The sequence below is a fragment of the Lonchura striata genome, chromosome 3 (genome assembly GCF_050655825.1).
Source record: "Lonchura striata isolate lonStrDom1 chromosome 3, ASM5065582v1, whole genome shotgun sequence".
Taxonomy (NCBI): domain Eukaryota; kingdom Metazoa; phylum Chordata; class Aves; order Passeriformes; family Estrildidae; genus Lonchura; species Lonchura striata.
Genome location: NC_140705.1, coordinates 22,031,530 through 22,047,313, shown reverse-complemented (window position 1 = coordinate 22,047,313; position 15,784 = coordinate 22,031,530). Strand labels below are relative to the sequence as shown.

Sequence of the window (15,784 nt, the reverse complement as noted above, 5' to 3'; positions counted from 1 at the left end):
AGATTCTAACTTTCTGCAAAAGGCAAATTATTTAAATAAAATAATAATGGGTGCATCAGGCACAGCATCATCAACAAGTCAAGAAAACTCTTCCATTGTGAAATATATGCCATAGCTTCGTGAACATGTCTGACAACAATCTGTTAATGACTGCTTTAAGAGTGTAAATATAGTGGATTGACTTCACATATCATAATTTTGTATCCTGTATCTTAAAATTTTTGTTGCTGAGTCCAGGTCTTCTTCTTGGACCTTCTGCAAGGATTTAACATAATTAGATTTAACAGCAAACATTTTGAATTGTATTAAATTATGTTAATATTTAATACTATTCAGTGAGTTTTATTTTGTTGTTATCTTGAATGATTCTGATTTCATACCTTGGACTGAACTGTAAAGTATTTAAATGCCAAGAACTTTTTTCTTATTTTCACTTAAATCTGATTTACATAATTTCATTACATGTGCAGCAACACAGTTTATAGAATCAGAAGAGCTTTGTTATTTTTTCTGATCAAAGGCAAGTTAATTAAAAAAAAAACTGCTTTCAATTAAATAGCAAAGAAATGGAGCCTTCATTTTCTGATGGGTGGCCATGTGTATAATATTTTGTAAGATGATTCTATCACAGGCAATTAATACTTACATTTTCTTTTCTAATACTTCTGGTATTCATAAATTTCATATGATTTGAATTTTTTATAGCCTTATCTGGTTTGTGTAGATTTGAGATCTACAAATTAAATAATTTAAGAAACAGAGCTCCTGAAGAATATCTTGAAATATTATCTAAAGTGTTAATTTATTTTCAGCATACCTGAATGCAGCGGGGAAAAATGTGGCTCTAATTTGAAGTATGTGATTAAGAAATAATTCCTCAATTTTGTTTTTTATTATATTTAAGCTATTTTAAACTGAAATGTATTGACTCTATTAGGAAATTATATACTTTTAATCATATTGTTAATAGATATATAAATAGAATTGCAGATGTGAGTGTTAAGAGGTTCTTTAGTACAAGTACTTCTTTGCGAGAAAAACTATCTACATGTATTATGTCTCCATGGGTAGGATGGAGACTGTGGCTTTATAATTTTACCTTCCAATATGCTGTAATTTGGTGCAGTCATACAGTTAAATATAAATATTTTGTTATTTTCAGCAATGCAGCAATGCAGGTATGGAATCTATTAGCTTGTGAAAGAAATTTAGATCCTAAGTCATCTTTGAGGCAGTTGCACAACATTTACCTGTAGTTCGTTTTCAGCAAATATTTCAGTAAATATTTGATTAATATATAATGCCAAATACTTTGAAAGTACTTCTGATACTGACATATAAATTGATTGCAAATGTATTTCCCTTATTATTGCATTTGAATTTTTCAATATTCAGAGATAGAGAAAGGAGGTTGTGGAGATCCTGGAATTCCATCATATGGGAAAAGGACTGGCAGCAGTTTTCTGCATGGAGACACACTTACGTTTGAATGTCAAGCAGCTTTTGAGCTGGTGGGAGAGAGAACGATTACATGCCAACAAAATAACCAGTGGTCTGGCAACAAACCCAGCTGTGTTTGTAAGAATTTTTTTTTTCCTGTGTTGTTTTTTGACCTTAACCTCTTGCATTTCTTAACTTTTGAGACTAATCAACAGGAAAATACTTCAAAGTTCCTTGAAAACTTTTTCCATCATGGTTTGCTTTTTTTTTTTTAATTGACTTGGTAGCTCAGGACTGTTTTTAGAATGTTCTTTATACTAATTTTATATATAATTGTATATAATTGAACCACTTATCAGTCTTCATGTAAATGTGTTGAATTAGATTCTAAACAAGCAATTCCTAATAGCAGATAAGTGTTCAAAAGGATTCTGTGGCACATACATGTTTGATTTGGGCAGTGCAAAGCAGCCTGCAGACCCACATAAGAAAAGATTGGGGGTTTTTTGTGGGGTTTTTTTGGTTTTTTTTTTGGTTTTTTTTTTTTTTTTTTTTTTTTTTTTTTTTTTTTTGTGATATATCTCTTGCACACTTTGCTCCAGTCACTTGGATTCACTTGGGGAAAAAAGCATTGGGCAACTGTTCTGAAAGTGTTGAACATTTTCTGCTTGCATGTGTTGTAATTTGACATCCAGACTTCAAAATCATCCTTTTCCAGAATAATAATAATAAAAAAATAGACAAACCTTTATAAAGTTTGTAGATATTATTTTGAGAATATTATTGTTCTTTCCTTTAGTTTCATGTTTCTTCAACTTCACCACACCATCTGGAATTATTCTTTCTCCAAATTATCCTGAGGAATATGGGAACAATATGAACTGTGTTTGGTTAATTATCTCAGAGCCAGGAAGCAGAATCCATCTGATTTTCAATGACTTTGATGTAGAACCCCAATTTGACTACCTTACAATCAAAGATGATGGGATTTCAGATTTACCACCTCTTGGCACATTTTCTGGCAATGAGGTCCCTTCTCAATTGGCCAGTAGTGGACACATAGTAAGACTTGAATTTCAGTCAGATCACTCTACCACTGGAAGAGGATTTAATATCACTTACACAAGTAAGAACTTCTGGTTTTTATTTTATGCCTAGTTTTATGCTTTCTTCATAATAATTAAAGCAAATAATATATTTATAGTCATAGTTATAGTTATAGGTATATAATTTATATTTATAAATTTTATATTTCAGAAGCAGATTGTAATGATTGTATTATTGCATTGTTTTCAGATGTCTTCCTTGTATTCATTAGCTTATCTGAATCCTTATAATTTATTTATTTTAATTGTGATAGTGCTGAGGCATTCCCTTAATTATTTATTATTTGCCTTTTTTGTTCATACTGCATAAATCCTGTAACTAAAGTCCAAATCTTTCAAATCAAAGTATCCAGTGCATGTAATTTAATATGCTTCTCAATTGAACCATCAAGAATAAGTTCATAAAGGTATTACTCTTAGATCCCAATTATTGAGGTATTAACTGGAAAAGCATAAAAGTAATCATCAATACAAATAAATAATTCTGGGAATGTGCTTTGCTTTTGTATGTTTTTTTCTAGTTGAATAGGATAGAATCTAAGAATACAAACCCCTAAGAATAGAGATCTCTTTTCTGCATTACACACAGCAGTTACCCTCTGTGCTTTTTCCAGTGTCTAGAACACAGCTGAACTGACACAGAAGCCTTTCCTATAAGAGTACACAAATTTAGAATAATTCCTCTATCTGGGTCCTGTCCCTTTATGCATTTTAAGAAAGTGCTACCTTTGAGAAGGCAATTCTCAAATGTACAAAGTTTAATTGTAATGGACAACCAGTCCAAAAGTTTTAAAGCTGGACCTACTGATCATGTACATATAGAGAGGTACTGAGAAAGCAAGTCTCTCCTGTTTGGTCAACCAGGCTAGGAAATATCTGGCTACAGGTGGCCCTTTATTTTGTTTATATAAAAATATATTACTAAGCAGTACTCTCAATAGGAAACTAGTAACAGCATTGTCATATAGAAAACATTTTTACATTTGCCATAGATTGCTAACTCTCCTAAAAATTTTATGAGTCATTCAAAGATGCTACTTATACAGAGGCTATTATTTTAACTGAATAAATTATTTTCTAAGATTATAGTAGTTAATTGACAATAAAGTTATCTTTGAGACCTTTTAAACTGTTTCTTTGTTGTGTCAATTAAAATAATAGTGTTTGTGGTCAAGGTGTTTTCTTGCATTATTTAAAAATATTCTCCACATAAAGCTGGAATTCATTGATTTCAACCTTTTTTAAGTCTTTAATGCCCCAACTGGTCTTTTGCTTTTATAAGAAGGGATAATTTTTGTCCTTAGAAAAAGGGCAGGAATTAAAAAGGGGAAGACATTTCCTCTTATTTTATCACTTAGTACTTGTGAGAAGAGGCCAATACTCACTTTGCTACAACCTCTTTTCAGGTAATTGTAGGGATCAGTGGGGGCTCCCCTCTGCCTCCCTTTCTTCAGGTTAAACAACCCCAATTCCCTTATGTTAGAGGCAAAACAGCTGGAATTTGTCCAGAGGAAAATTTAGGCAAATTATTCTTGTGTATCTAAGCCACATATCTAAAACCTTTTGAATTCCAACTATGTTGCATGTGTGTAAATGTCATTGGATTTGAAGCTGACTTCTTATTAGGGAATTTTCTGTACTTTGAATTATATGTTACAATGTTTTATGTGTTGCATAATACTGTATTACATGTGAAAGAGTATTATTCTCCTGCAAAAAAACAAGACACAAATTTTAAAGGGATGGTTTTTATTATTACTATTATTGCGAGTTTTATTACCAGTATTATTATTATGTTTTTATCAGCCTTTGGTCAGAATGAGTGTCATGATCCAGGGATTCCTATAAATGGGAGGCGTTTTGGAGACAGATTCCTTCTGGGAAGTTCTGTTTCCTTTCACTGTGATGATGGCTTTGTGAAGACTCAAGGCTCTGAATCCATAACCTGTATTATGCAAGATGGAAATGTAGTATGGAGCTCCACTGTCCCACGTTGTGAAGGTAAAGGCACAATCTTTACTTTGCACCTACAGTTTGAATAATGACACTACTTAAATTTAGCTTACTTTTTACATTTTGCACATAAATATGACTGCTTTACCTGAAGTTATTAATTCATCTTAACACTCTTCCAGTAAAGTGAGAGCACAGTAATAGAAACAAGATAGCTTGCTTTTGTATTCTTAGAATAAATTAGCATTCTAAAAATCTACTTGGTATTGTTTCCAAGTTCTGATTGTCACTGTCATTACTTGGTTGTGAATTATAACTGCTATAACAGTTTTGGCTGTAGAACACTGAAGAACAATTATCTACTACATAGGAAGTAAATAAAGCTTCTATATAGAAGTCTTTTTTGAAAATATACCACTTTAGCTTTCTCAAAATGAAAGTATACCTGAATTTCTCTGTGTAATATTATAGCCTGAAATACACTTTTTTCTGAGAAATATAGTGAAAACCAGAGCTAAGTTTAATATCCATGATATTCCCAAAAATTTCCAAATTTATTTGCTTGTCCTTTCTTAGGTTAATAAATAGACTAAAATGATCTCTACTTAGGTTTAAAACTCTCTTTAGAATGAAATACGGTAAGAAGAATTGCTTGATGATTAACGGATAGGTCCTAAATTCAAAACAGATGAGTGCATTTAATAAATGATTAAAGTATGTTTTTTAAAAGTCAGGTTCAAAATGTATACATTTTATTAAACAACAGATATATAGACTACAGATTAAAAGGGGTTTTTTTTGGGAAAACCAATCCAAACCTTCTAAATCTCACATTTCCATTAATTTCAGTGTCATCGCAATTAAGGATATGGATCATATAACTTTTTTTGTTATTTGGGCAATTTTGAGAACTCAGTTATCATATGATTGTGTATTTCAAAAATAATTTAAAAATACTGAAGAACCCTCCCATGTGTGCAGTCTGACAGAAGTGTATGTGAGCCTGGATGTTGCACTAGCAAAATTTCTTACCCTGATTGTCGTGGTTTGACAAGGAAAACAAATTTTTCTCGGAAGGAAGAGGTCAGTTTGGATATTGAACAATTGAAGGTAGACACACCTCTGAGAACACAGAGGGGTTAAAAGCAGAATTCCCAGGAGAACTCGCTCTCTCTGGTTCCGGTCAGGCGCAGTGCAGCCTCTCCCCTGCCCGGCCACGAGCTGGGTGGGGAGGGGAAGGCCCATGGCCTGACTTAGTTGGGCCAAGGGTGGAAGGACTGGAATCCCCTGCAGATGGAAGGGTGGAGAAATCTGGGATGTCTCCGTTCCTCTCCCATTTTGAATTTTGTGTGTGTAACCAAAAATGTCATGTTTTGACACTGGCACAATGCCAGCGCCCCCATGAAAATGCAATCACTCAATTGAATGCTGTGAAATGCTATTGAGAACAGAGCAAAGCAGGCCCAAGCTTAATAACAAGGAAAAAAAACTTTATTAAGCTACTACTACTATACTACTATCAAAGGAAAAAGAAAGAAAAAACACACACAAAATTAAAAATTAAAACCTTGCGAAGCATTCCTCCCCCCACCACCCAACTCCAACAAACCACAGTGAGACACAATCTGGACCCCAATCAGGTTTCCACCCTCCAGACAATCGATACTCAGCCCTTCGAGGGAACAGAGGAGTCTCTCCTGTGCCACAGACCCCCCAAGAAAACACAGCTGCCACATCCTGTGTTTCCATGTCACACATGGCACCGCCCAGAGAAAAAGTTTGCCATAGTGACCCTCTCCTTTCCATGCACAGTGCTCTCACCACCAATGCATGGATGGACAGACTGCTTTCAGGATTTTTCCTTTCAAGGATGCCCTGCCAAGAGGGGAAAAAACAACAGTTCAGTTTTTCATTTTTTGGGACCACAGTCCCCCCCATTTCCCCCTGGGGTTGAGGTCTAAGAACAGAGATCTTATTCTCTTCTTCTTCTCTGAAAACAGGGGGCACCACAACAAACCCCCTATTTTCTCTGTTCGCTCCACTTCTGTCTTTTCCCAGCTGAAGCAGGTCTCTTTGGCTCACTGGCATCCTCCTAAAATACAGTCTCTCTTGGAGGAGAAAATTGGTTCAGACTGTCGCTACCAAGAAAAAGTCCAGCCAAAAGCCACTCCTCATCTCCTCCCACCTAGAATTTCTCCTTCTAACACCCCAGGGTCCAAGCTGTCTCTCTTCCTCTCTTTCAAACCGAGGAGGAGAAAAATTTCACAAAGCTTTCATTTCTCAAGGAAGGGTTAAAAGTCCTGACTCCCAGGGATGGCTCGATGCCCGGATTCTCCAGCTCCCACAGGCAGGTGGGCACCTTGTGACCCCCCCCGCTATTCTCCTTCCCCACGGTGAACTGCTGATAAAATCACCACTGCCTCTTTCTCTCTTTCCCTCTCTCTCTCTCTCTCTCTCTTTCTCTCTCTCGAGAGACTCTGGGGGAGAACGGAGACATCCCAGATTTCTCCACCCTTCCATCTGCAGGGGATTCCAGTCCCTCCACCCTTGGACCACCTCAGTCCCCTGGCCATGGGCCTTCCCCTCCCCACCCAGCCACGGCCGGGCAGGGGAGAGGCTGCACTGCGCCTGACCGGAACCAGAGAGAACGAGTTCTCCTGGGAATTCTGCTTTTAACCCCTCTGTGTTCTCAGAGGCGTGTCCACCTTCAATTGGTCAATATCCAAACTGACCTCTTCCTTCTGGAAAAATTCTTTTTCCTTGTCAAATCTCGACACTTGATTAAAGTAAGTTACACAGTGGAGCAGGATTCTTCTTTTATTCTTAGAGAAAACCCAGCCCACCCCAAAGCAAGGAGTGCGGTGTTGTTTTTTTGTCAGAAGGTTTTTTTTTCTCATTTCTCAAGTCAATTGTTGAAGTATTCACTGTAATCTTTGTGTAATTTTCTTTTTGAAAACGCATAGATAAAGGACGAATGATGAGCACTTTTAAGGGAAAAAAAGAGAGAAAAATTATTACAGAAATTACTTTTCCAGAAAATGCATAGGTTTCCCTTAGTTATCCTTTATTTTACCCTTCTGGAATGTTTACTTAGTTTTTAATGAGGAAAAGATGAAAGTAACAGACTGGCTTGGTTTGTTTGGTTTTTTTTTTTTTTTCCTTTTAGATTTTGATCTTTGTTTCTTTTATAGAAGGAAGTAGTTAGGTTCAGAATATGATCCCTTCTGATGATCCCTTCTGATGTGAATTCTCTTGATAATTGAAGAAGTTTCTGGGCTTGGATTATAGATTAGGAGTCCTAAGCATGATTTAGTTTGCTTCTCACTGTCTGAGATTTTTGAACTACTGTTGGTTTTTTGTTGTTGCTCTGCTCTGTGGTTTTTTTATACATATAGTAAGCAACTCCTGCAATACACAAAGTAAATGATGTACAATCAGTTGAAGTTTGAGAGTTTTGTGACTATTCTTGTTCATAGTATGATGAACTTTAAATTTAAAAACCACTGTGGAATAAATTGATTTCCTCATTAACTATACTCATGTAAGGTAAATGCCATTTTTCTTGCCTTTCATTTTGCTTCAAGGAAAATTTGGTGTGTTTCAGAATTTGTGGGTTGCTTTTATCACTCAAATCTGGAAGAAAATTCCTAGAGACAAGTGAAAGTCAGAAGTGGAATCAAATAAATCTCTCTGAAAAGTTTTTTTGTGTTGCTAAAAACATTGAAATAAAACTAGACATCTTAATTTACAACTCACAAATTCATGTTGCCATCCATTTCTATATGACATAAAAGGCTGGTTTGTCACTACTCAAAGAAACAGAAGAAATCTAGCAAGATTTCCTGCACTGAAATGTGAAATTTTCTGATAATGATACCATTGACTTCTATGAGGACAATATAAATGATACTAAGATAAATTTACCTAACCTTGAAAGTATTCCTGTGTTCTGCTGTGCCATAACCTTTAGTAAAACATAACATCCCAAGGCCCTGTGCCATTCCAGCTTAAATTTTTAAGGGACTCATGTTTTCCTAAATTTGTTCTGTCATTTCTGCTGTTGTTTAATCCTGCTCCAAAGTCCTTTAATTTTGCTCTGAAAAATGCCCCTGTCTAGCCCTGTCTAGTCATTTTCACAGCCCTCTTGCAATACATTTTTTTTAGATTTTTATGGAGGATGATCAGGTTAGAGGACATTAAAACAAATTTGACATAGAGGAATGGCTCTGATGGGATGCAGCCATGGTTTCTGAATTAGCCACCCAATGACATCACAAGGTCACTCAATATTTTGGGAAGCTGATTTAAACTAGGGAGATCCTTGAAGACTGGAAGAAAGCAAAGTCTTGGAGGATTGAAAGAGGAAAGATCTGAAGAGCTACAGGTCTTATCTTTATCACTGGGAAAGGTGATGAAACAATATTCCTTGAAACCATTTCCAAATCATGTGCTGTGGTTTAAACCCAGGAGGAAATTAAGCCACCTGCAGCTGCTGCTTTCCCCTCCACCCCCTCCTGTGAGGGAGACAAAAGGAAAATATTCTGAATTAAGACAGGAAAACAGCAATGAGATAAAATAGTAAGAACAAAAATATTAATAACAAAAGTATACAAGAGAGGGTGATTTGCATATAAAAAATGCTCACCCACTGCCTGACTGACCAACCAACCCAACCAAGTTCCATGTGCTGGTGGCCACCAAGACAAAATCAAAATGTCCCCCCAGATCCTTCAGATCATGTTTTCCCTCCACCTCATGTCACATTCTCTTCTTCTTGCAAGTGAAGTCCCTTACTTCTCACCCTCAGAGATAGTGTGAATAGTGCAGAATAACCACCCAGGTGTGCCCACATAGCTCCAAACTCTGCCCCATCAAGGCAACTGTGAGAAAATTAACTCTGTCCAAGCCAAAAACAGGACAAATTGAAGAAAACTATGGAGACTGGTAGTAATCAACATGGATTTATGAAGAGGAAAATCATGCCTGACCAACCTAATAGCCTTCTGTGTTAAGATGAACTGCCTGATGGATGAGGGCAGAGTAATGGATATTCAGTTTTAGTAATGTGTTTGGCACTGTGTCATGCAAAATTTTCAATGACAAACTGATGAAATAGGGACTAGAGAAGTGAACAGTGAAGTGGACTGAAAACTGACTGAACTATTTGGCTCATAGAATTGTAGGTAGTGTCACAACTGGAGGTTAACTGATAGAGGTGTAGCCCAGCGGTCAATCCCCTATCCAATACTGTTTAAAACCTTCAGTACAAAACTGAATGATGAGGCAGAATGTACTCTGAGCAAGTCTGAACATGATGTAAAACTGTGGCTGTTGAGTGGCTGGTGCTCCAGATGTTTGTGCTGCTGTTCAGAGGGATGAGAGAGGCAGGAGAAATGGGCTGAAAATAAATGACAGGTCTTTCCAATCTATCCAGCACTGGTGAGGCTATGTTGGGAGCACTGTGTGCACTCCTGGGATCCATAGTACAAGAGAAATGTGGACATACTGGAGTGAGTCCTGTGAAGAGTCACAAAGATAAGTGAGGACTTGGAGCATCTGTCATACAAAAAGAGGTTGAAAGAACTGTGCTTGTCTTGATTGGAAAAGATAAGGCTCAGGACTCAAGAGGGATCTTGCCAATATGTACAGATAACTAATTGGATGGTTTAAAGTTGGAGCTGGACTCTCTTCAGTGGTGCAAAATGAACAGACAAGAGGCAGTTAACAGAAACTGAAATACATGGACTTCAGTTTAAAGATAAGAAAAACCTTGCACTGTGAGTGATCAAACATTAAAACAGCTTGTCAAGAAATTCTGTGTTTGACTTTGGAGGAGAGGCATGATCCTGACTGGACATGTTTCTGTGCAATCTGTTGTTTTGAGCAGGAAATGGACTAGATGATTTCCAGACATCCCCTTCAAATTAAACCATTCTATGGTCAGATGGAATATTTACAACTGCCAGTTCCACTGAGCTCAGTGATTACTCAAAAAGGTAGCACAGAACAGTGGTAATAATTACATGGAACAATTTTTCTGATGTTTCCATGTCAATTTGGAATCATAATGGATCTAAATGTGATGAGACAGTATAATTTTTTAGTAAGATACTGTGCTTTTCAACAGAAGGAAGGCTGGCAGACCCAAGTGCCATGATTTTTGTGTTACAATATATAGAGAGTAATAGGTTTCTATAAGACACATTGCAGGCCTTATGAGTCTTAAGAAATCAAAGTACTGTGTTAAACTATTAAAACTGTATTTACCATATTTATATTAATTTTAATTTGATTTTTTTCTATTTCTTTGAATATATAATATATTAGAAATAATTTGTATGTTACAAATATACGTTTGGTTTTTTTTTCCTTTCAGCACCATGCGGTGGACATTTGACAGCATCAAGTGGTGTTATCTTGCCACCAGGGTGGCCAGGATATTACAAGGACTCACTTAATTGTGAATGGGTGATTGAAGCAAGACCAGGACATTCCATTAAAATAACTTTTGACAAGTGAGTATCATAAAGTTAAAGAAGTGAGGTCAGAGCATAAACACTTGTTTTATTATTGAAGAATAAATATATACTTTAGGAATTCAAACCTCATTACAACAGTCACAATGCTATTCCTACAAGTAGGCTATTAAAGCTTTCTAATGTGTTGTTTGCTTCCATTGTACTCAGCAGGAAGTTTGAGAAATTTAAGATGCTGACTTTTTTTTCTCATTAAAGACTTCATAGTATTTATAGGCTTATATTTATTTGCAATCTTTTTTTTTTTTTTTAATTAATGTTCAGAAGCCTGAACATTAGGTTTTCGGGGTCATCTTCTTAAATGGAAATAACAGTTTAAGTTATAAAATGGAGCATCTAAATTTTATAAAAGGATATGCATTGCCTGAAGTTGCAGATGTTTGAATGTGCATGACCTTAACAGTGTGATGACATTATTTCAACTTGGAGTTTACAAAATGGAGAATTCTGATCACATATAATTTTTGAAGTGCAGCAGATACACAATTAATATACTTCAACATTATCTCAGCATTAATAGGAAATGGATTCTGTTGCTGTTCCCTAATTGCTTCAATTGCAAAACAGTATTACTGTTCAGCATGTTGGTTTTGGTAGACGAAGAAAAAACATTTCCATGTTTTCTTTGGAGGTTTGTGGAGCTTTTCTGAAACGTTTAGAAAATTATTTAACTTTACTACGTCATATTATAAATTTTATTAAAAGTGTTATGCTTGTTAATAATAGCATAACCCTGCTTGTGCAATAAAATTATTTTATTTTGTCAACATGAAGGCTTTGTTATCCAGTTTAAAAATTCCATGGAAAATCTTTTTTATTGCTTACAAGAAAAACTGACTTTGCTGTCTGATATAACATTAGCAAATTACAAATAAGTAGTTGATTTTTTTCAATTAATCAACAAATAAAATGTTTTTGTCAAGTGTTTTGTCTAGTTTGGGGAAAATGGAGCCCTTTTATACTTCAAAATATGACGTAAAGTATATATATATATATATTTGCTTCAAAGACATACCTAACAGAATGACGCTTTGTACAAATGTGAAATTAATGTAAATTATCTTACTCTTGAGCTAATGAAGCTTTAATGCTTTTAGACAAATATGCCTTTTCAGAGTCCTTAGAAACTTCCCAGAAGTAGCAGCAAGTGACTGCATGACCCTATGATTATTGTACATTGAAACATTTTGCACTTCAAATTGTGTTTAATGCCTGAAAGGGTAACAGAAAAATAAAATCGAATTGAGTCAAGTCATGAGGAAAGGGGTAGAAGAATAATGGCTGACCTGAAGATCTTTGGTACTTTGAATATTGATAAAAATAATTTGATAATTTATACAACTAACCTCTGTATCCAAAACCAATCCAATTGTATAAAGAATAGTATAACACAACATCCTTTAAGTGTTTTTAAAATCTATGTACATTTGGAGGACATCCTACCTCTTACTAATATGAATATGCTAATTAGCATTAAAATAAACTAAAAACCCAAAATGTAACCCTTAAAAACATACTTTCAGTAGCGATGAAGAACTTCCATTAACAAATTGTCTTGATTTATCCCTTTAGGGAAAGTGCAAAGACTAAAAATAAAAACCAGTAACAAACCCAGCCCAATTCAAAAGACAATTCATTCCCTTAAACACTCAAAATCAGACAAGTGAATTATAAAGTCACATTCAGGTTTGACATGAGCAGGAATCTACTGGGAATAAAGATCAATGTCAGAGTAGCAATTGCTGGTAAGAGTTATTTTCTGGTTTCCGTCTCCAGCAAGGGTTTGCCATCCATTGTTGTCATACTGCCCTGCTAAGAAAATGCAATTGCTGGCTGAGAGCACTTTATTCCTAATTAGTTTACCTCACAAACATAACTGTCAAAATAATTGAACTATTTAATTACTAATCTTGAGTGTATTCATTATGAGTACAAATAAAGTATTTAAAGCAGCCTAGCTGTGTCTGTCTGTTTTCATCATTCTGCTGCAGGATAAATCAATGTAGAATCTGAAATTATGGAAATGTACTGAAAAAGTGTCAAGTACTTTTGTGATGCCCTCCGTAACTGTGGGCATCTATTTTTGTAAACTAAATGAGCCTTTCCAGATGCAAACCCTCATGTGTTTATGCAGCTAAATTGTTGAAATAGTATCCAACATGCTTCTTGAGTTTGTCAACTAGCATTCTCCCAAATAATTATCAAACAGAGCCAGGACTTTCTGTGGGCAAGCGACCTTTCACAGTAGGAAATTTGAATATTATTTCCTTCTTTGAGAGGTTAAAGGATGTATGTAACAGTGTGGATGTAGGCCATTCCATTCTAACTGATTTCATTGCCAGAAATGGGTCCTGAAAATGCTTAATGTATTAGCAAACCTGCAAGCCCTGTATTCCACTGTCAGAGTGGTAGATACCAGTAAAGCAAGCATCTGGATTTTATCCAGCTTATCCAAATAAAGCACCATAAATCTAGAGTTTTCTGTGTGAAGTGGAAGGAGTGATATGAAGTGCCTAAGTCAGTTTCCAAGCAGCCATTAGCTCTGAATAGCGAAGCAAAAGCTTTTTGACTTATGGCTGTGCTTTTGTTTTCAGGGAACTGTGAGAGAAGAACTAGAAAAAATACTAAATACTGGCTAAAACTGAACTTGTTCTTACCAATATTTAAGTGTCTGTAAAAGTATTTTTACAAGAGCAATGCTATTGGTTCAGGAAAATGTAATGGTATGGGAGCTTGGTCATTCTGTCATCATTTTGTAACGAAGTAAAAAGTTTATTTACACTTTGAAGGAATGTCACATGTATTTCTCCTTTCTAGAGTGTTTAATATTTTGCACTTTTCTTTAATTACAAAAAGAAATGTCTTATGTGTAGACCACTACATGTGTCCCATATTGGCAAGACAGCTAAGGGCATTCACTTTGAAAAAGTATTGTATTATGTAGGAATTTCTGCTGCTCTCAGAAGGTGAAATAACAAGCCTTATGGGAATAGAAGAGAAAAATCTTACCAGATATGCATTTTTGAAAGATGAAAATAAGGATATTGGGTCTGCATGCAAATATATATAGAGTAGTATAAATATCTGTGTAATAGCACAAACTTCATTGACAAGAAAATTTATGTGTGCATGATTCCAATGCTGCAGCATATCAGAATCTGATATAACCAAAAACTACCTTGAAAAGTGTCTGATGTAAAAAGTGCCAGTTCAAGCTCCTCTTGAGAAAGAACAGGTTTGTGCCGTTTGATTTAAGAACTAGTAGTAGATGACATAGATATCCATTATGAACTGGAGAAATGTGATGTGGTTTAATGATTGGTGGACACATTGACTCTGCTGTTAATTTTAAAGTTATTTTTTCTTTTAAATCAACCCTCATTAGTCTCCTTAATTTACATTCTAGTATATGTTACCAGTTGGAGTTCTTTTTTGACACATTAAAGTAAACGAAATAATGCTTATAATGAATAACTAACAAATTTTAAAATGAAGGCTTGATTTAAATCTAGTATTTTTTTACTGCTTTATATCACAGGACAAAAATAATTAACTAAAAGTAAAGTAACAAGCTATGTTAGAATAAAATCTTTGGATAAAAAAAACAACCAAACAAACAAAAAAAACCAACCAAAAAACCCCCAAAAAACCCCCAAAACACTTGACAATCTATAAAATAGCTTTTGCCAAATAGCAAATATCAAATAATGAAGTGTTATTCAAGATGTTCCTAGGGTGTCCAACTATTTCTTAACCTGAGGGCAAAAAATTCCTTGGGTCTTCATATTGAAATTTTGTTTCAGACAATTTTCATTTTTGTACTCAGATTTCCCACTAAATATCTTTCTAAAGGCCAGTCATATGGCTGATCTGAAGTATACTGAATCCCCGAAAAATTTTTTACAATACTGCAAAATGTAAGGAAAATTATTCATGAAAACTTCTTCGATTGTTATTCTTAGTAAGACATGGATGTATTTCTAACTATGTAATGTTTTTATGTATTGGTATTCTTGATCAGTTACAAGTGGGTTGCATTTCTATCAGTTGAAGAAAATAACAGCACTCGTCCATCCACCAGCTGACTTGCATATTCCTTTTCAGATTCCAGACTGAAGTTAATTATGACACTTTGGAAGTCAGAGATGGGCCAGCAAATTCATCACCATTAATTGGAGAATACCATGGAACACAAGCACCCCAATTCCTTATTAGTACTGGAAATTATATGTATCTGCTGTTCACTACGGACAACAGTCGCTCCAGTGTTGGTTTCTTAATTCACTATGAGAGTAAGTCTGGTATTTCACAAATAGATTTTTATTTAATCTTGAAAAAACCCCTTCATTTACAAAATGAGAAAACAAATGGGAACAAATAAAATTCAGTAGTTGTATTTGTTTAAGAACAAATTATGTTTACTCTATGCTGTACTGACAGATGTTATTCAGAGTCCTTACAGACCTAGTTGTTTAATCAAATGCAAAGTAATTTTAGAAACTTTATTTTGTGATTAAACATATATTGTTTGGGTGTCCCCTATCTTCTAACTTTCACTTTTTCTCTCTTTCTCTTTCTTTGGTTTTTGTAGGGCTGAACAGACTTGGACACCTTATCTATAATGGTTCCAAAATGCAAATAAATTAATAATACTATCTCCATGCGAACTACAGAATCATCATAATAGAATTTTCTTTTCAATTAAGTGCACACAATGGTGTATATTAAATGGTCTGAAGTCACAGTAGT

The 15,784-nt window shown here is 35.1% G+C and overlaps 1 protein-coding gene across 3 annotated transcripts in view; it reads left to right on the top strand.

Moving 5' to 3' along the window:
• The window catches only part of CSMD1 (CUB and Sushi multiple domains 1), a 1,051,612-nt gene that overhangs the window by 797,534 nt on the left and 238,294 nt on the right, over positions 1–15,784 (top strand). For all 3 annotated transcript variants that reach the window (XM_031504428.3, XM_021551131.3, XM_085576363.1), the window contains 5 exons: positions 1,396–1,578; positions 2,240–2,566; positions 4,353–4,547; positions 10,876–11,014; positions 15,140–15,327. In XM_031504428.3, the coding sequence (XP_031360288.2) occupies positions 1,396–1,578; positions 2,240–2,566; positions 4,353–4,547; positions 10,876–11,014; positions 15,140–15,327 (1,032 nt within the window). The remainder of the gene's footprint in view (positions 1–1,395; positions 1,579–2,239; positions 2,567–4,352; positions 4,548–10,875; positions 11,015–15,139; positions 15,328–15,784) is intronic.